We start from the raw sequence: 20,473 nt of genomic DNA, 5'->3' as shown, positions 1-20,473 counted from the left end.
ATATCAGTCCCATGCAGTGTGGTGGGTGGTAAGGTTGGGTCAAGGTAATTGAATTTCGATAATCAATAGCCTTGTTTTTTTTTAGTTTCACACGTTTAGATGGTAGTTTGTGGAGCTGTCGGAGCTGATTTAGAATTTAGCAGTTAACACCCATTTGTACATTACGGAAGTAGGTTTGGCGCATGTAACAAAGCTTTCAGTGATGATTGACATCTACTATAGAATATGGATGACCGGCAGGACCCCTAGCCTGACCTGACCCGATCCACCCCAAATGCATGAAGCCATCATCGTTGATCAAAGCTAACGCGTTACGTAGGCATACAATGCGCAATCAGCACCCCGAAAAAAACGCTATGACAATCTTCCTTTACGATGTTCTAGCAAGCCACGAGTTTCCAGACCTCTGGGTCGCTGATCTGACCTGGAAAATCTACCAATGACGAGCCTATTGAGTATCTTCGGATCCCACTAGTCACAGGCAACACGTTCGTTTTTTTTCTGCGAAACTCTAGGGGTCCGAAGGGCAGGGGGATCCTATGGACCCCCCCCCTTTCGTTAGACGCTGTAAATTACCAAAACCGGCAAGGGTTATCCCCGGGGTAACTGCCAATGAACTCATTCAGCCACCCAAAGAGGCGCATTCGGCCGGCACCCAGGACCCGTACACGGACAGCCCTGTTTAACGTCCACCTGTTCCTGTTCAACGAGCACCTGTTCCTGTTCAACGAGCACCCTGTCCCGGGCTGGGAGCCAGTCTCGACAGTGGCGACACCTAGACAGTGGGGTTCATGGTCCCCAACTCCGCACAGTGCAGCGATCAGCTGACGGGTCGGTGCGGCGACACTAGTGACATCTTTGGACAGGTGCTTACATCAAAGCGAGGGGTCAGGCAGGGACAAATTCAGGCCATGATCATTAACGTAATTTGGGAATATTCAATGGTTTTCAAGGACAAAAATCACACAAGCGTTCTCGTAGGTGAAGGCATCACACAGTGCCAATTACATATGTGAACAGCAAACAGGTGTTCAGCCTTCGAAACACTTCGTACAGCCCGTAGGTCTACAAAATAAGTCCTATCCGTATGCGGGCAGGTGGGGCCTGAGAAGTGCTCAGGCGCTAACTGCCCACTGGTGACCCGCATACGGCGGTGACCTATTTTGTAGACCAACTGTACGGCTTTTAGACATCCTTTAGAACAGTTACTGCTTTTCTTATAGCAGGAACACAAAATAACGAAAATAAACGCATGACGCATTGTCAGTGAAAACAAAAAGAAGAAAAATTGACAGGAGACAAATGACAATGAGGACAGAAAACAGAAAATTATTGGTTTCTTACCACAAATTCCGAACTGCAAACAGTCACTTTTCCTCTCTTCTTGAATCTTGTTTCTCAGCGTAGCATTTCGTGTCTCTCGACATTTCTTGATCACGGTTCCTTACTTATAATATTCAATGCTTTCCGTTCACGTTATTCAGACTTTTCATCCATCTTATTTGCGCTGCCCACAGTCCCTCCATTGTGCCAGCTGGATGGTGGCTGATAAATGAAATTAGGCCGTATTTCGCAATCATGCTTTGGACACACGCCGTAAGTCAATAGGTAGGTATAATTGCCACCGAACCGGTCCGGCAGGGTTGAATCTCGCTCTGTCTCTTGCATGCACCAACTGCTGTTAGCTCAATGTATGTACAATACGAGATGTTAAAGCCAGCCGATTATAATAATTAACTAATTAGGTCGATCCAAGTTACTGGAACACGTCTCAGAATCGTTGGAGTTTCTCTCGATATAAAAGTTCACTAAACGCGAAAAGATCTTTTCGCGTTGTCAACATGTTGACATGTTGTTGAATTTGTATCGTTTCAATCTGCTGGTTTTATCTAAGGCTTGTATCCATGAAAACTCAACGGATCGAATATAACTTAGGACTAGGATTATAATTGTTCGAGGACAGGTCAACGATTCTTTTACACATTAATACGCGTCAAATTTAAAATGCAGCTTTTTGCCTAGATGAGATCGAGGACATGCTGCGCGACCGAAATGCGTTAAGTAGGGGTTAGGAGCGATCACCAAATCACGCCTTTCAGTTATGACACCAAAGTGAGCCGTCCATTTACCTACAAGGACTTAATTATGTCAGAGCTTTAAAAAAACAGTGCCTCATTTTTGTGGTTTTATTATCAAATACCTGGACAGTGGACGGGGCTATTATCAGCATTCGTGCTACATGTGTAGTGAGCAGCATTTACATGGAATAATGAACAGGAGTAAGGTGAAACAATTGAGCAGACATTTGAAAGGATAAATCCTTACAAGATATGGTACAAGAATAGCCAACAATATTTTGTCAAATACCTTATGTATAAACGTAATTACACAATGCAAACCACAAGCCACTTTCAGACGACACCATTTTCTGCATGCAACAAAATGCTTTGACGAAGCAACGACCCACTCAACACGGTAATGACAAGTTGGCTGGTTTAACATTGGACAAAGTCTATGCACTCTCTCGTTCAGTCACTGTCTACATACAATTCACATTTTTCGTCCTTCTCCTTCCTCAAACACACGCTATTTCTATGGGGAGATCCACTCCCTGTTCATTGCTAGCTGAACCTGCAGCATTCACATGTAAATGACTCCCTGAATATCAATATTCACCGTCGCAACAACTACAGTCCACAACACACTTCAGAATCCACTAGTATACATTCACATGAATCCCACCACTGCCGTCACACTATATGACGTCACTCAAACACCACCAATGACGTCACACATTGTGTAACACACACAGTAACGTCATACAGTGACGTCACACCAGACCCTACCGACTTCCCGCCAGCTCCGGAAGCTAGATATGGACGCCAGCGTTGTGCTACCGCCCGGAGCGCACTGTGGGCCCACTGGGAGACCTTCATGGGCCGCCAGGACACCGCTGAAGGTCCCAGCGCGCCGCAGTGGGTGCCGGCGCGCCAATTTCAGGGTCACGCGGGCGCCGAATGGACCGACCGCTACACTGGCCGGGGGCGGCACCCTGTCAGTGTTAGAGATGTCAATCGGAGACCAACTTTTTGGTATACCGATACCAAACCGATACCAACTCGGTATTTGGTATTTCAAGGCGAGTGCATTTGGTATTTTGCTGGTATTATGAATCCTCACTTATGTCAAAGAGGCTGAGAATATGGTAAAAAGTTCGTATTTTTCTCATATTCCCAAGTCGGTTTGGTTTCGGTATTTTTCCATGGATATTGTTGGTATTTGGTTTGGTATCGGTATCACGATTTTCCGTTATTGACATCACTAGTCAGTGTAGGGCCGACCGCTACACTGGCCGGGAGGCGGCGACACTGGGGATGTGGGGCCGATGAGCAGGCCGGGGGTGGCTACACTGGGGGTGTGGTGCGGGCCGACCGGTGGCCGCGGGGTGGCTACACTGGGGCTGTAGGGCCGACCGCTCCCCGGAGGGCTGGAGACTGCCAGTGTGGGGTCGATGATACTGCCCAGGGGGAGGGGGGCGACACTGGGGGTGTGGCGCTGATGACGCGGTCAGAGTCTCACAGAGTATTGTCACAAGCAAAACTCCTGAGAAACGAGCACAACAAATGCAAGACAGAACAAAATACGATTACATGTGTGGACGTCGTAGAAAAATGTAGCTGATCGCGCACATGTCATGGTCTCTCCAAATCCAATCAGCCTGAATCTCCCCTTCCTGTCTTGTTTTGATTATTATCCTAGTCTGTTGATCACAGCTGGCAATTCAAACCAATAAGACGTGACAGCTGCCGATCCAATGACGTCACAGTGAGCCACTGACGTCACGCCGTCCCGCTCAGTAGACGTAGATGTGTTTCAGCTGTTCGCGACAGTCGGAAGGTATCGAGCAGTCGTGCGTGCTGTGATGAAGAATGTTTTTGCGCGCCTTTCTCGCGACTTGTCTCAGCAGGGACCTGCAGCGGCGAAGACCCTTCTCGGGAGGGATCTCCGCGAACTGAAACAAAGAGATAGAACACGTCAGAAGACAGGGCGGACGTCAGCTACGTCAGACAACAGCAGCACCATCAGTGAAGGGGCAACATCAGCGAACTTGGAGAACAAAAGGCATGAACGTCAGTGAAGGGTTCGAACGTCAGTTGAAAGGGTGTTTGTCAGAAAACATGACAGATGCCACTTTCATGTGGGATAAGCGTGAAACGAGGACAAGGAAAGAGAAGATTCGAGTTGGTGTCCTGCATGAGCGAATGAAACGACGTAAACAAGTTGCTGTTATGTTATGTAAAAATGCAAGTGTCAGCAAGGCCGTTCCGTCGCTCATTACGTTGTATAAAACACTTTAACTCCCCGGAGTTAAAGTGAGTGAGTGAGGGAGTTAAAGTGTTTTATACAACGTAATGAGCGACGGAACGGCCTTGCTGACACTTGCATTTTTACACATCTGTCAAATAATTATATTAACCCGCGCCCTGGTGGGGTCTGTTTATAACGCGACCTGGTGGGGGGGGGGGGGGCTATTTTTTGCCCCCCCCCCCCCCTCGTATCTCCAAAACTACTGGACGGATCCGCAAAATTCAAACGGCGTTCGAAAGGCCTGTCAAATTTGTCGAAGGAAACCAAATTTCATTGACCTCGGGGTCACCGATGACGTCACAGGTCAGGTCAAAGATGAAATGTTTCACCGTTCACGGGTCTTCTAGGGAATGCGCTGTAACACCGAGGAAAACGCATTTTGTCGAGAATCAGCGGTAGGGCGTCAGTTGCCTAGTAGATATGTTGCTATTAGAGGTCACTGGCAATACCAGGTCAGGTCACAGGTCAGGTCACCAAGGGTCACAGGTCAGGTCACATGAGCCCAACTTTACTAAAGTTGTGTGATACATGTTTTATGGCCAATTTTTCATTTCCAACTCAATGGTGTTGGTTATAAGACTATCAGGTACGGCTTAGGTCACTTTCTGGTGAAGTTCAGGTCAAGGTCAGGTCAAGGTCAGGCCAAAAAAGGTCAAATTTTGAAGTTGATAGTTTTGCATAAAATGGGTATTGATTCGATGCAGCTCGTCACGGGGAATCTAATGGTGGTCTTTGTTTTGCGCTACGGGGTCTAAAATTGCTCAAAATTGAGTTTGAAAATTTGACGTCATCAATTTTGAACAGTTTTTTCGCTATAACTTCGCCAAAAAAAGAGGTATCAATCTCAAATTTGGTATGTGGATGGAAGGCGGTAAGGACTATCACATATATTCCTGTTTTTGCGAAATTCAAAAAACTTTTTGGATTTTTCGATAATTATATCCAAAAAATCTATTTTTTGATTTTTGGGGTTCAAAATCCAAAAATTTCAAAAATCCGAGATACCAGTTTTGTAGCCCTGTCCAATCTACAGCTTTTATGTCTTTATCATTTTTCTGTATTTGCAAAGCTATAGGCCTGACAGCTCTTCCCGCGAAACCCTTTTTTGGGTCGAAAACGGCAGAACATGACGTCACTCTGACGTCATTTCCGGCCAACCTATCATAGCCTTTGGAAAAATTTTTGGTCACAATGTGTAAAATTGATGTCCGGGAGGGTACTGAAAGTTTGGTGACGATCGGCGCAGCGGTTCTGGAGATATATCGAAAAGTCTGGAGGGGGGGGGGGGCAAAAAATAGCCCCCGCCCCACCAGGGCGCGGGTTTAAAGTTGCTGTTAGCTAGCACACCAGTTCGTCAGAGGTAGGTATTGTAGCTTGTCATGACAAAGGCGCGCCATGACAATGAACTATGGACAGTTGACAGTGCAGACCGACAGGAGACAATGCAGATCGACAGTGGACTATAGACCGACAGTGGACAATGCAGATCGACAGGGGACAGTACAGATCGACAGTGGACTGGACAGTGCAGATCGACAGTGGACTATAGACCGATAGTGGACAATGCAGACCGACAGTGGGCTATAGACCGGCAGTGGACAGCACAGATCGACAGTGAAATGTAGACCGACAGTGGACACTGAACAGTGCAGATCGACAGTGGGCCGAGCGCCTCCCAACAGTCGAACATCCCACGCTGAACTTTATTCCAAAAACACCAATCTCCCGATAGTCCACGCTAAAATAGTCTCCTGCGCGGTTCATAATGATGACCTCTCTCTGCAGCGAGCTCGGCTCACCAATGCCATCGCGGTGCAGATTTATACCCAGCATAGGACCAACCACGCTGACAGGGGCGACACATGCGTGTTACAGGGCCGCCCCTGAACGCTCTCAGAACGGCTACTCTCCACGCCGAGCGCGTACGCAATGCGCGATACGCAGACACGCAGTACGCATACAAACTAAGGTGTCGGGCATACGTCGCTGGTAGTTCGGCCCACCGTCCAAAGGCAGGCTTACGGCGGGGGATTCGAAGAACTGCTGTACGTGCTTCCGGTATAATATATCTGTGTGTCGCAACAGGCATGCATAATCGCAGTTTTGCGTTCGTTCTTGCTGGACAATGGACATGCACTGCTGCATGTCTACACAGGCAAGTGTGCACTATGTGGCTTAAACGAAAACAAAAACAAATGAAGATCACAATTGAAGCCTTTTTTGCTTAATGAGGTTAGTGCTTGTGCGAGGAACATGTTCATAAATAGTAGAAAACATGTAAAAACATGACCTTATTTTCCCGATAATTGCCAAAACTAATGCTGTACAAATATATACTTTACTAGAAATAATGTAATAACTATTTCGACCACAGGTCTTTTTCAAACAGTTTCAAACATTTGAAACTGTTTGAAAAAGACCTGTGGTCGAAATATTACATTCTTTCTAATAAAGTATATATTTGTACAGCATTAGTTTGGGCAATTATCGAGGAAATAAGGTCATGTTTTTTACATTTTCTACTTTGTTTGCTTAGTTTGAATTCAGACAGCTGAAGTTTTTTTAAGAGCAGCTCAATGTCATGATATTCATTTAGTACCTACTGCTTTCGAGTGGCAGAGATCTTCGCACCGTTACACGAGGGTCATGTTTTATTTAGCATGTTGCGTCACGCTAGGATACTTGTGAGTTGTGGCCCTCATTTCATTTTCGAACACGCTAGGAATCTACGAATAATGTAGATTCATACAATGCTATGCAGCAATGCTATTTGTACGTACAGTTTGTTTCCCTGAGCCCTGCGAGCCAGCGCTACAGATGTTCCCTGTCATGAGAGATGTGACAGCCTGGCATCCATGATGCATGATCCAAGCTTGTCTCATAAATAGTTATCCCAGTACGGCAGGCGTTCACAGCGCGTTTACGCAATTATTCTAGAATCCCGATACCTACTAGGTATAGGTGACGAGCACTGACTTCCCGCACGACCTCGTACTGTCACAGGTTACCCAATGACGCCATCAATATTCCAATGACCCGTGACGTATTGGAAGCCAGTGCGTCAGCCCCGGTTTTCTCTCTTGAGCGGACAGCGTCTGATCCTGAGACGCTTTTGCAAGGCAGTCGTCATTAACCGACAGCCTTTTGAATAGACCAAAAGTTGAGGTGTTTGTGTTGAACTAGGGATTATGTTCAAAAGGGATGATCAGTGAGAAAGCCTGATCATCAGTTTTGTGTGGGCTGATTCGGTACATTGGCGCCATGTGTTGCACTGGTCAAACTATGAGCAAGACAATAACAACAGTAACGAAGCTGTTCTTATGACATCACTTAAAAAAAATGTGTTCATGATGTCTTACATGTTGAAAAAAAATCAGGCGCAAGTCAAATTAAGAATATATAAAACGATCATCAACCAATGCAGAGTTGAAGGTTAAACTCGACAAAGACGGTGCCAGAGCCCATATGCTCACATACTACATAGTTTCTGGACCGGGCGACATATTCTTGCACATAGCAGCTAAACTCACTACTCAGCAGACATGTGCATGGATCCGACAAAATGGATCTGGGATCTGATTCCACGGATCCTAATCTCGGATCCGTCGGGATCATCGATCCAGCTCTTTAAAATTTATCGAGAGATCCGTAGGGATCATATATTCGAGTCTAGTATTTTTGCTTGAGATCCAGTGGGATCATAGATCACTTATTTTTGGTTAACACAGAAATCCCAAAAGAGCACTCGTTGCAATTCACGAACGTTCTTATTTAATGATTTTATGTGATAAATAGTTTTATGGGACTTATTGACATAGCAACACTTGGAAACCTGGTTTCAAATATTGTGCATGAGGGGATCCACTCAGATCATAGATCCATGTTCTTGGTTTATCGTCAGATCCTGTGAGATCATAGATCCAGTATAAATTTTTCACGCCGGATTCGGTGGGATCATAGATCCGAACCTGCAATTTGCCTTGAGATCCACTGAGATCATAGATCCACCACTCGGATCCATGCACATGTCTGCTACTCAGTACGCGGTAGGGTGAATCTTTACGCCATGTTCCCGCACAGAGCAGCTACAAACTCAGTACGTGGTAGGGTGACTGGTAACGTGACAGCTCGCAATACCAAGGTAGTGGCTACGTGTTACCCACGCCACCTCACCGACCGTGATTATCTAGTTCGTGACACCACTGGGAAAGACGCCGCGAGATATTGCAGTGGAATCAGCTCTCAGCTGGAAGGGGGGGCAGCAACACAGTGGTTGATATCCATTATCATATTATATTTGTGGATGTGTTGTATGTGTACAACACGGATCGCTGCATTTGCTAGGATACATGATGTCCCATGCGGTGAGGTTCACTTCAGCAATGGGTCTCCTCTCGGTGGTGGTTCACCGGTGATAGCAGCACGCTGCTATTCCATTTCGCGAGCTGACGTCACACTTGTGGTAGTGTTGGAGCAATGGGCTTGTTTGCGTCTCCATGGAAACCCAATTTGACACGTGTGATAGCAGCGTGCTGCTATCACCGGTGAAACACCACCCCAAAAATAGCACCTTCATTCTGCCCCCACCCCTACCACCTTTACCCAGAACCATTCGCGTCAGGTAGTGGCAAGCATACAATCGCCGTGTATAAAATGATTCACCGCTGGTGTTATGACCTGGTGATGACGTGAGCCTGCATGTGCAAACGATATTCGTCGTCAAATTTGCATACAAAATGAAATGCATCGTTCTAGGTAGCACACCGGGTGGAGATCACTCCTCTGCGCCCCGGGGTGGTTTACATAGGGTAGGGATGGAAACCACACAGCTGGAAAACTCAGTGACTCAGTCAATGATCAGAACTTGGTGTTAACCCGCGCACCGACGGGGGGGGGGCGGATATCCGCCCCCCCTGAGGTTTTTCGCGGATAGCGGGAAAACCGCGGCGCGTAGCGCCGCGAAATTTGGTATGACTATTCTCTCATCAATTTTACACATGGTGTGCAAGTTTGAACCTCCTAACTTTTAAGGTCAGGTCACCAGGTCACTTTGAATGACCCAACCTCAAGTCACTTTTTTGCAACTTTGTCACCGTGCCAGAGCTACAGTAGATGTCGGAGGCCTTTGAAAGTTGCAGGATGTTATTAGGTCATTAGTAGCTACAATTTGTATATCTCGGAATTTTGATGTCGGTGACCTAAGGTCAGGTCAATTTCGCGACCTCCCCATTATAAGTCAATGGGGGAAAAATCAACTCCCTGTTTTTACCACTAAAACGGGTCGGAATGGCCCCATATACCATACATGACTTCACATACGATCAACCTTCACTACCTTGAGGTCTGTTTTGCTGTTGGGCAGCTGTAAGGTCATGTGACGTCATCAAAGGTCACCAAAGGTTTTTTGCCAATAACTCCTTACAGGAACAAGATACAGCCGCGCGGATGGTCTCATTGTGTTCAGCTCGTCAAGACGCATCGAATGATGTACATGATGACCTCGAGGTCACGTGACCTGAGGTCAACCTTTGACCTTGACCTTTCGAGGTCAACATATATATCATTCGATGCGGATTGACGAGAGGATCACGATGATGCCCTTAGTTTGTTCCTATCTTGACTACTTCGAAAGTTATTCGAGAAAAACCCTCTCCATATCTAGCGCCGCCATTTTGACTTTTTCGACCCCTGTGACGTCATCTTTGACCTGACCTGAAAATGACCTTAGTAAAAATTGTAGACCTTGTCCGTGCGTATCCGATGCCGTTTACCGCTTGTCGCTATCTTGCTTCGTTCTCGAGATCTCAGGGGGGGCGGTCATCCGCCCCCCCCCCCGTCGGTACTAAGTTGGCGCAGACCCCCGTCGGTGCGCGGGTTAAGCGCTGCGCCTGTATTGGAATGAGTAAGAATGGAATGCCCAGTAGTTGTGCACTCATACCGTTCAATGTTGATGCTGTCAAGTTGATTCTACCGGACTTTTCACAGATAAAAGGCGGATGGTAAAGAGCATGGACTGTAAATACCAGTAAAACGCCTTTTGGGCGAAGAACGAGCGAGCGAGAGAGTGAGCCCTGCACGTGCAGAAGGGCGAGAGGATAGTTCCAACGGGCTTGTGCAAAGCACCCTTCTAACCGGTCGCTAGCGGTGTGCCAAATTTGAACGCAATCGGCCCAGCCGTTCCTGAGATCTGGAAGCGGCATTCTGCACGTGCGCACGTGCAAACGGGGTCCAAAATAATTTTTGCACGGCACCCTGCTAACCGGTCCCCAACCGTGTACCAACTTTGAGCGCAATCGGCCCAGCCTTTCTCGAGATCTGGAAACGCCCCCTGCACGTGCGCACGTGCAGTAGCACCCTAACCGCAACACATGGGAATGCATTGCCTGGTGGGTGCCTACCTGTATGCCAAGTTTCAGCGAAATCGCCCCAGTAATTACCGAGTTACTGAAATGGGAACAAATTTGACACCCCTTATTGTTGTATTTTGCACGTGCACTGGGGGTGACCCACATGCATCGAGAGTATCCGACCTTTGGTAGAAGGGATGCAGCTAACCTATAAAAATTACCGCAAGACAATCGCTCAAGCCGCTACTGAGATATGGGCCTCTCAAAATCACTACTTTTGCAAAACAGCTTGAACACCCTTGACTTTTCACGTGGCACGTGCCACGACGGTGACTTAGATGTATCACAAGTAGTCAATTACGGGGTAAAAGGGATGGGGCTACCCAACAAAAAAGATCGCAGACCAATCGGTCCAGCGGTTGCTGAGATATAAGCCTCTCAAAAGCGTTACAGGCCGGGCCGGGCCGGGCCGGGCCGCTCATACTGAGATTTTTCCGTTATATTGAAAAGACTCGCTTCGCTCGCTGCGCTCGCTCGCTCGTAACCAGACACTACCAAATAAAGAAATTACAAAATGGACAACAAAAAGAGTATTAGACGAACGGAGTAGTTGTTTCTTTGTTTTACACGTCATTGCAATCCCTCGCAATCGAGTGTGTTCTGTTCAAAGTGCACGGATTTGACAACAATACGGTCGTACTTGACCCCTGCTAAATCTCTGTTCAACGTAAGTGATTGTCCTGCTATTTGACACTTGTGTTGCATTGCGAAATTGTCAGCTATTCGGAATGCGCATAGATGGTACTGATACTCTTGTCACTGGGTTATTGATACCCTTGTCACTGGGTTACTGATACCCTTGCCACTGGGTGGTTACAAATCATGCTGTTTACGCCCTCCTTTACTGTCGAGATTAACGAGCGACAAATCACAAATCAGGACAGTGGCAAACGGAAAGGTCAAAGGACAGTTGCTGAGAGGTCAGAGGCCATTGATCGGAAGTCAGAGGTCGGTATGTTTAAACGTGTCGCTGATCGCACCGATTGACTGCCACACGGATTGTAACGCCATTGCAGAGTGTCTAACTCAAAGTGGATGCTAGGTCTGCGGCAGGCAAATTTAACTGAAATGAATCTTTGTCATATAAGTAAACAGTAGTTAAGATTTGTGTGAATGAATTGTCGGACAAGCTGAAACATGCACATTGCACTAGTTATGAGAACTTTACCTAAGTAGGTAATTCATATATACCAAACAATAGCGACAATTCAACCCCACATGCAGAGACATTGAACAAGATTAGGAAAAGAACAAAGGAGAGGAGAGCTCATTTAGCAGCAGACCAGATAAACACTGCTTGAATTGAAAGTAACCTGAACCTGAACACTTGGTGCAAACAAGCAGTAAAAGTTTTTCAACCATTACATTTCAAAGCACCTAACCCAGTGTTAGTCATTACCTACATAATATTACTCGACTAACTTTCCATTGTCATATCGTCTGCAAGCTGCTCACCACTCCGCACTACCTACTCAGCGTGCAGTGTGAAAATGTGCACCGCCGCTGGCGCAGTCGGCAGGTGCGATTGTTGACCGATAAGCTCACATCTGGCACTGCTAGCCTGTCACGTTTGTCACCGATCAGAATGGCGCGTTACGTGCACAATGACGCTGTTGGTGCAACTGCATAAAGCAGCAGACATGCCGCGGAAAAACAAACTGTGGTATACGACGATGTAAAGGCAGATAAAGGTCAATAAAACACTAGGGCAATAATGACGGGGAAAAACTTATACTTGAGGAGAGACGTAATATCAAGACCTTATGCCTGAGGTGTGGAATATGATACGACATATGGTTTATCAACAATTCCGTACAATACTGCCCTTACTGTGCCCGAAATGTTGACTTGTGGTGTTCTGAATTACGCTATTCGTGAGCCATCTCTTACTGGCAGTATTGGTGAGAAGCTGAGTCATATTTTACCGACAGTATTTGTGATAAACTGAGGTGTCTTACCGGTAATATTGGTGAGAAACTGTTCCAGCTCTAACCGGTAATATTGGTGAGAAACTGAACCATCTCTAACCGACAATATTGGTGAGAAACTGAGCCATCTCTAATTGGCAATATTGGTGAGAAACTGCGTCATCTCTTACAGGCAGCATTGGTGAGAAACTGAGCCATCTCATACCGGCAGTATTGGTGAGAAGCTGAGGTGTCTTACCGGCAGTATTGGTGAGAGGAACTGAGATATCTTACCGGCAGTATTGGTGAGAAGCTGAGGTGTCTTACCGGCAGTATTGGTGAGAAACTGAGCCATCTCTAACCGGTAATATTGGTGAGAAACTGAGCCATCTCTTACCGGCAGCATTGGTGAGAAACTGAGATATCTTACCGGCAGTATTGATGAGAGGAACTGAGATATCTTACCGGCAGTATTGGTGAGAGGAACTGAGATATCTTGCTGGCAGTATTGGTGAGAAGCTGAGGGATCTTACCAGCAGTATTGGTGAGAAACTGAGCCATATCTTACTGGCAGTATTGGTGAGAAGCTTAGGGATCTTCCTGGCAGTATTGGTGAGAAACTGAGGTGTCTTACCGGCATTATTGGTGAGAAGCTGAGGTGTCTTACCGACAGTATTGGTGAGAAGCTGAGGTGTCTTACCGACAGTATTGGTGAGAAGCTGAGGTGTCTTACCGACAGTATTGGTGAGAAGCTGAGGTGTCTTACCGGCAGTATTGGTGAGAAACTGAGCCATCTCTAACCGGTAATATTGGTGAGAAACTGAGCCATCTCTTACCGGCAGCATTGGTGAGAAACTGAGATATCTTACCGGCAGTATTGGTGAGAGGAACTGATATATCTTACCGGCAGTATTGGTGAGAAGCTGAGGGAGCTTCCCGGCAGTATTGGTGAGAAACTGAGCCATCTCTTACCGGCAGTATTGGCGAGAGGAACTGAGATATCTTACCGGCAGTATTGGTGAGAGGAACTCGGCCGAGCCGGGCCGACTCAGTCCCCCGCTCTCTGGAGTCGCTCCTCCGTGAGTCTGAGCCGGCGGCTGGAGTCGACTCACGTCTCCGTGACTCCGACTCAGCACCGGTCGACTCTGACTCCGCTCCGTTGACTCGCTGTTCTCGGGGATGCTGGGAAGATCGCCGGCTGAGCGCTGCCGCAGCGGCAGGGTGGGCACGCGCAGCATGGTGTGGTAATGTTGGAGATCACTGCCGCCGAAATTAGCTGCTGCTTCTGCAGCTTCTGCTGCTGCTGCTGCTGGCTACTGAAACTAACAGCTGCTTCTATTGCTGTGGGCGTTGCTGCTGCTGTGGCTGCTTGGTTTCCTTGGGGCTATTGCTGCAGCCGAGGGTTCCTTGCTGCTAGCTTCAGCTGCTATTACTTCTGTTGTTGCTGCTGCTCCCACTGAACTGGCTACTGATACTGCCGCTTGCTTCTTTTGGTGAGAACGTTGCTGCTGCTGCCGTCAGTTACTGGGCAATTATTATATCCACCAGACCACTGATGCCAATGAGCTCAGTCACAGAATGTCTGCCACTTGCTGTTTTGGCGGTGTGAGCTCAAGTTCTTCAGCTGACGGTTTGATCGCAGCTTTTCTGTGTAGTCTGCCAATTATACGTAGCCCTCGCCGGCGGTAGCCGCAGTCGGTCACGGTGATGCGGAAATGTAAGCACTGCTGCTGTACAGCAGTCGCTACAGCAGCCACAGTGTCTACACGATCGGCCGACGGTAGCGGCTCCACGCGGGTGCTATCTATCCACGGTAGCAGGCGCAGCGGCGCACCGCACTGGAATGCGACTGAAGCTAGTCCGCTCCACTCCGGCCGTCCGCCGCCCGCCCGGCCCGCAGAGTGGAGGTCACGTGACACCACCGGCGGCCGTCACTGAAGGTCACGTGACACCCGCCGGCGGCCGCCGCCGTCCGGTCACGTGACGAAAAAGCACAAAGGGAGCGCCGATATGCCGGTGGGTCACGTGTGTCATGACAGATTCACGAGGTGATCGAGGGAGCGACGGGAGAATGTCGGCAATTTGAGCTGTCCGGGCGAACGGCATTGTTCAGCTGGCTTTTACAAAAGTGTTCAACATAATTTGGCTCTAAATATACATTAGCCATGTATGAGGTGACATTGCTGAAACATGTAGTTTAATTGGTGATTATGACTAACTGATCAGGGCTGATCGTGTCCGTCTCACGTCGCCGTCGTAATCAAGCGATGTTTCGCGTCGTGATCTTTTCCGTCTGCCCGGTAGTTTTTGTCAGTACCAGATGGCGGCGATTGATACCCAACTACCTATTATTTTCATTCAATATCTAAAGGAAAGCGAATTACTCCTAGCCCTTCAATAGATAGCTGTCATCTTCCCCCGCAGACAAGTGGCTCCTGTTCGATATGAAGATACCCACTGAAATCCATGAGAGTCTTACTTCTGATTGATTCGGTGACTATAATAGCATAACAACGGACTAAATCACCCAATCCTACATAGCATTACAACGGACTAAACCGCCCTATCATACATAGCATTACAACGGACTAAACCGCCCCATCCTACATAGCATTACAACGGACTAAACCGCCCCATCCTACATGGTATTACATCGGACTAAACCGCCCCATCCTACATGGTATTACATCGGACTAAACCGCCCCATCCTACATGGTATTACATCGGACTAAACCGCCCCATCCTACATGGTATTACATCGGACTAAACCGCCCCATCCTACATGGTATTACATCGGACTAAACCGCCCCATCCTACATGGTATTACATCGGACTAAACCGCCCCAACCTACATAGCATAACAACAGACTTAACCGCCCTATCATACATAGCATAACAACGAACTAAACTGTCCCATCGATAACAACGGACTAAACCGCCCCATCCTACATATATAAAACTTAAAAAGTGAAAACTAACAATAGCGCACGAAGCCAGCGAAAGCGCCATGCTGACTCAATGCACAGCTTAGAGAAGGAAAAAATTACAATGAACAGCAGGCCTAAAACTAGATCCTTTAGCCGTAGCGGAATCCTAAGCTACTACATACTGCTCTTAGCAGTGTTATTGGTAACCAGGCCTAAATCCAAGATTACTGGTAAGAGCTAGTACTTATGCTGCATCACCTCGCTCACATAAGTAGCCGATTGACAGGAGCATGCTGCCACGCAATCAACGTAGCTACCAGGCTGTCCATTACCACTGTTATCTGCGCAAAACCGCATATTTCCCAAACAGCCTGGCTTTTAACTCTACATCAATAAGCCAGCGTTCCAGCGACCGGCACTAAAAGTCGCTCATAGTGAAAACACTGGCTTTCAGGTTGGTATCACTCACACGTGCGCTGGTTGCGCCTACTCCCGCGATAACACGTCTTCATTATCGCTGCCCCGGCTAGACGGGCAGGACCGCCACGTGGGACGACTTTATGCGTGCCTGCGTGTGTGTGCGTGTGTGTATGTATGTATGTGTGTGGGCTGGTAGTGCCGTCTGTAGATGTGTCGCCAGAGCCGGTTTGAGCCGGTTTGAGACGGTATCAGATCGCTGGAGAAGGAGAAAAAAAAAGAGAGAGATAGAGAGAGAGAGAGAGAGAGAGAGAGAGAGAGAGAGAGAGAGAGAGAGAGAGAGGGAGGGCGGCGGGTGGAGGGAGAGGGAGGATGGATGGATGGATGCCATGGTCGTCCACAGCGAGGCAGAAATGTGGAAAAGAACGGTCGTGGCCTATCGATATTCGATGGCGATGAGATCGCGGTGTTATTCGTAATCAACCCTCGCCCCGCTGGGGGGGGGGGGGGGTGGCAATATGCCCCCCCCCCTGTGTTTTTTCCTGAATAGCAAAAAAACGCCAAACTTTCAGTACCTTCCCGGGCATCCATTTGACACCTTCACACGAAATTTCAGGACTTATATCATGCCTTAGGTCAGGACTCATTAACCCGCGCCCTGATGGGGTCTGCCGAGCAACGCGGTCTGATGGGGGGGCCATTTTGGCCCCCCCCCTAAGATCTCGAGAACCACGCAACATAGCGACAAGCGGTAAACGGCGTTGGATAGCCCCAACGGGGAACTACCTTGTGACCCAATTTCATTGACCTCGGTCAAACCGATGACGTCACAGGTCAGGTCAAAGGTCGAATTTTCACCGTTTACAGGCATTTCAAGAAATGCGTTGTAAAATCGAGTTAAATGCATTTCATTGAAAATCATCGATGGGGAAATGTTCTTCAAACACATATTTTGCTATTTGAGGTCACTGATACCAGGTCAGGTCATAGAGGTCCGGTCACTGGGGGGTCACAATATGAAAGTGTCGAGTGATGCATGTTTTATGGTCCATTTTACATGACAAATGCGACTATGTGGGTCAGGCAGACTTTTGGGCCAGCTTAGGTTACGTTTTCGTCAAGGTCAGGTCAAGGTCAGGTCAAGGTCAGGTCAAATTAGGTCAAATTTCAAAGTTGATATTTTTGCATAAAATGGGCATCGATTCGATGCAGCTCGTCGCGGGGAGTTCAATGGTGGTCTCCGTTTTGCGCTATGAGGTCTCGAATTGCTAAAAATTGAGTTCAAAAATTTGACGTCATCAGTTTTTAACAGTTTTTTTTCGCTATAACTTGGCCAAAAAAAGAGGTATCGATCTAAAATTTGGTATGTATATCAAAGAGCGCAGGGACTATCACATATATTCCGGTTTTTTCGAAATTCGAAAAAAAAATTGGAATTTTTTTGAGTTTTTCTAAAAAAATCATTTTTTTTATTTTTGGGGGGCAAAATCCCAAAATTTCGAAAATCCGAGATAGCAGTTTTGTAGCGCCGTTATTTCTCTACACAACCACATAAAGAACTTTAAAATTGCTTCTTAACTCTAGAATTGGTGAGCGTTTCAAGATGTCATGTTTTTTGCTCATTTTTACTCGAACATGACCTCAGTTTGACCTCAATAACTCCTGACCTGAGGTGACCTGTGACTTGAAATTTTGTGTGAAGGTGTCAAATTGATGCCCGGTAAGGTACCCAAAATTTGGAGGCGCAGCGCGCCGCCGTTTTTTTCGCTATTTAAGAAAAACCACAGGGGGGCAAAATGCCCCCCATCTGGGCGCGGTTTAACCTTCCAGGCAGTGGGGGATCATTTTTTGCCCCCCCCCCCTTAGTTTTTTCGATATATCTCGAGAACCGCTGCGCCGATCGTCACCAAACTTTCAGTACCCTCCTGGGAGCAGCTAGCGCACATGGTGACCAAAAATTTTCACAAAGGCTATGATAGGTTGGCCGCTGATGACGTCAGAGTGACGTCATTTTTGCCATTTTCGACCCCAAAAAAAGGTTTCGCGGGAAGAGCTGTCAGGCCTACAGCTTTAGAGATACAGAAAAATGTTTCAGACATAACAGGTGTAGAACTAAAAGGGCTACAAAACTGCCATTTCGGTTTTTCGATGTTTTTTTGATTTTGACCCTCAAAAATAAAAAAATAGATTTTTTGATATAATAGCCAAAAAATCAAAAAAAAAAATTATTTCGAAAAAAACGGAATATATGTGATAGCCCCTACCGCCTTCTATCTACATACCAAATTTGAGATCGATACCTCTTTTTTTGGCCAAGTTATAGCGAAAAAACTGTTCAAAATTGATTACGTCAAATTTTCAAACTCAATTTTTTAGCAATTCTAGACCTTGTAGCGCAAAACAATGACCACCATTAGACTCTCCGTGACGAGCTGCATCGAATTGATACCCATTTTATGCAAAATATCAACTTTGAAATTTGACCTTTCTTGACCTGACGTTGACCTGACCTCCACCAGAAAGTGACCTAAACCATACCTGATGGTCTTATAACCAACACCATTGAGTTGGAAATGAAAAACTGGCCATAAAACGTGCATCGCATAACCTTAGTAAAGTTGGGCTCATGTGGTGACCCTTGGTGACCTTTGGTGACCTGACCTGTGACCTGACCTGGTATGACCAGTGACCTCTAATAGCAACATATGTACTAGACAACTGACGCCTTATCGCTGATTTTCGACAAAATGCGTTTTACTTGGTGTTATAGCGCTTTCCCTAGAAGCCCCGTGAACGGTGAAACATTTTATCTTTGACCTGACCTGTGACGTCATCGGTGACCCCGAGGTCAATGAAATTTGGTTTCCTTCAACAAATTTGACAGGGCTATCGAACGCCGTTTGAATTTTCCGGATCCGTCCAGTAGTTTCGGAGATACGGGGGGGGGGCAAAAAAGTGCCCCCCCCCCCACCGCGCGGAAGGTGGCTGGTAGGCCCACCGCCTGCCGGGTTAAGGTCAAACTGAGGTCACGTTCGAGCAAAAATGAGCAAAAAACTTGAAATTTTGAAACGCTCACAAAAGCTACAGTTACCAAGTAATTTCAAAGTTCTTTATATGGTGATGTAGACAACAGGCGGCGCTACACAGTTGCTGTCTCGTATTGTCAAAGTTTTGGGATTTTGACCCCCAAAATTAGCCCACGCCGGGCCGGTGCTCTGAGATTCCGCGCCGGACCGGGGGGTGTCTTAACACCCCCCTTCTAACTCGGCTCCTGGGCCACGTAGCGACACGCGGTAAGCGGCAATCGAAAGAACGTCCAAAATAAGGAGGAAGACTCTTCGGTCATTTTTTGGGTCAGGTCAAAGGCCAGGTCACCAGAGGTCACCAAAGGTCAAATGTCCACTATTTCAACATTTTGGAAACTGCCAACTATCTCGGGAACCGATAAAGCTACAACCCAGCAAACATGCCCACATGGTTCCCATATGGGGCCGACATGGGCCCCCACCTCTTCCATATGGGCCCCACATGGGAATGGCAGTGGGTGACACGTGGGACCCATATGGGTCAGCCCACGTAGGCCCCATATGGGACCCACGCGGCGCCCACATGGGACCCATATGGGCCAGCCTACATTGACCTCATATGGCATCATGTATGAATTTGCTATACTTGGAGTCCAAAATACACATGAACAACAGCCACCTTTTTTGCTTTTACGCACTTGGAGTAACTTAAATGGGCCCACATGGGTGATCCATATGGGACCCACATGGGATGCCCATCTCCAGCCCACATGCGTTTGGCCCACCTGGCCCATTTTTATCCCATATGGGGCCCATATGGGTAGCCCATCTGTAGCCCATGTCCCACGTGGGCCAATCTGGCCCATATTCACCCCATATGGGACCCATGTGGGTATGTTTGCTGGGAACGCCGCAGAAAAGCGCATTCGATAGCCCTTTTACAGACCTTTCTAAGTTATGTTCTCAGATTTGACCTCAGGTCAACGGTTTAGCCTCCAGAGGGCAAAAACTCCAAAAATAGCCGTTTTTACGAAAAACGTTTTTTCGGCAATAACTTTTGACTCAAAAGAGCCACGACATTTTTTTGCCACCATCGTGTTCCTCTCGTCGAGACGCGTCGAATGAACTATAATTTGACCTTGAAAGGTCAACTTGAAAATTTGACCTCATGTAAAGGTCATGACCTGCCCGGAAAAGGTCATGTTGCATATCAGTCGATCCGCAACGTCGAGCCGAACACATCTAAGGCGTTTTCAGCGCTAGCACGTCTCTATCAGAAGTTATTAGCGAAAAACTGTTAGATTCTGTTCGTGACCTGAGATGACCTCGGGGACATAACGAGGGGTCACAGTTGCCATTTCCGGTTCAGTGTGTCCATTTTACTACATTCGATGTTTGAGAGTGTCTGAATAGCGTTCGTG

At 47.3% G+C, this 20,473-nt stretch overlaps 1 protein-coding gene across 1 annotated transcript; it reads right to left on the bottom strand.

Moving 5' to 3' along the window:
- Positions 1 to 2,171: 2,171 nt before the first annotated feature.
- Positions 2,172 to 14,558, bottom strand: LOC122377014. The gene is made up of 2 exons (XM_043356982.1): positions 13,690 to 14,558; positions 2,172 to 4,012 (listed from the first exon to the last, which is right to left on the bottom strand). The coding sequence occupies exons 1-2, from the start codon at positions 13,918 to 13,920 to the stop codon at positions 3,854 to 3,856; spliced, it is 390 nt and encodes a 129-aa protein (XP_043212917.1). The 5' UTR covers positions 13,921 to 14,558; the 3' UTR covers positions 2,172 to 3,853.
- Positions 14,559 to 20,473: the final 5,915 nt, after the last annotated feature.

The sequence above is a fragment of the Amphibalanus amphitrite genome, unplaced genomic scaffold (genome assembly GCF_019059575.1).
Source record: "Amphibalanus amphitrite isolate SeventyFive unplaced genomic scaffold, NRLGWU_Aamphi_draft 002456F_arrow, whole genome shotgun sequence".
In the NCBI taxonomy this organism is placed as follows: domain Eukaryota; kingdom Metazoa; phylum Arthropoda; class Thecostraca; order Balanomorpha; family Balanidae; genus Amphibalanus; species Amphibalanus amphitrite.
The sequence above is the reverse complement of the archived record's forward strand: the minus strand, read 5'-3'. Positions and strand labels throughout refer to the sequence as shown.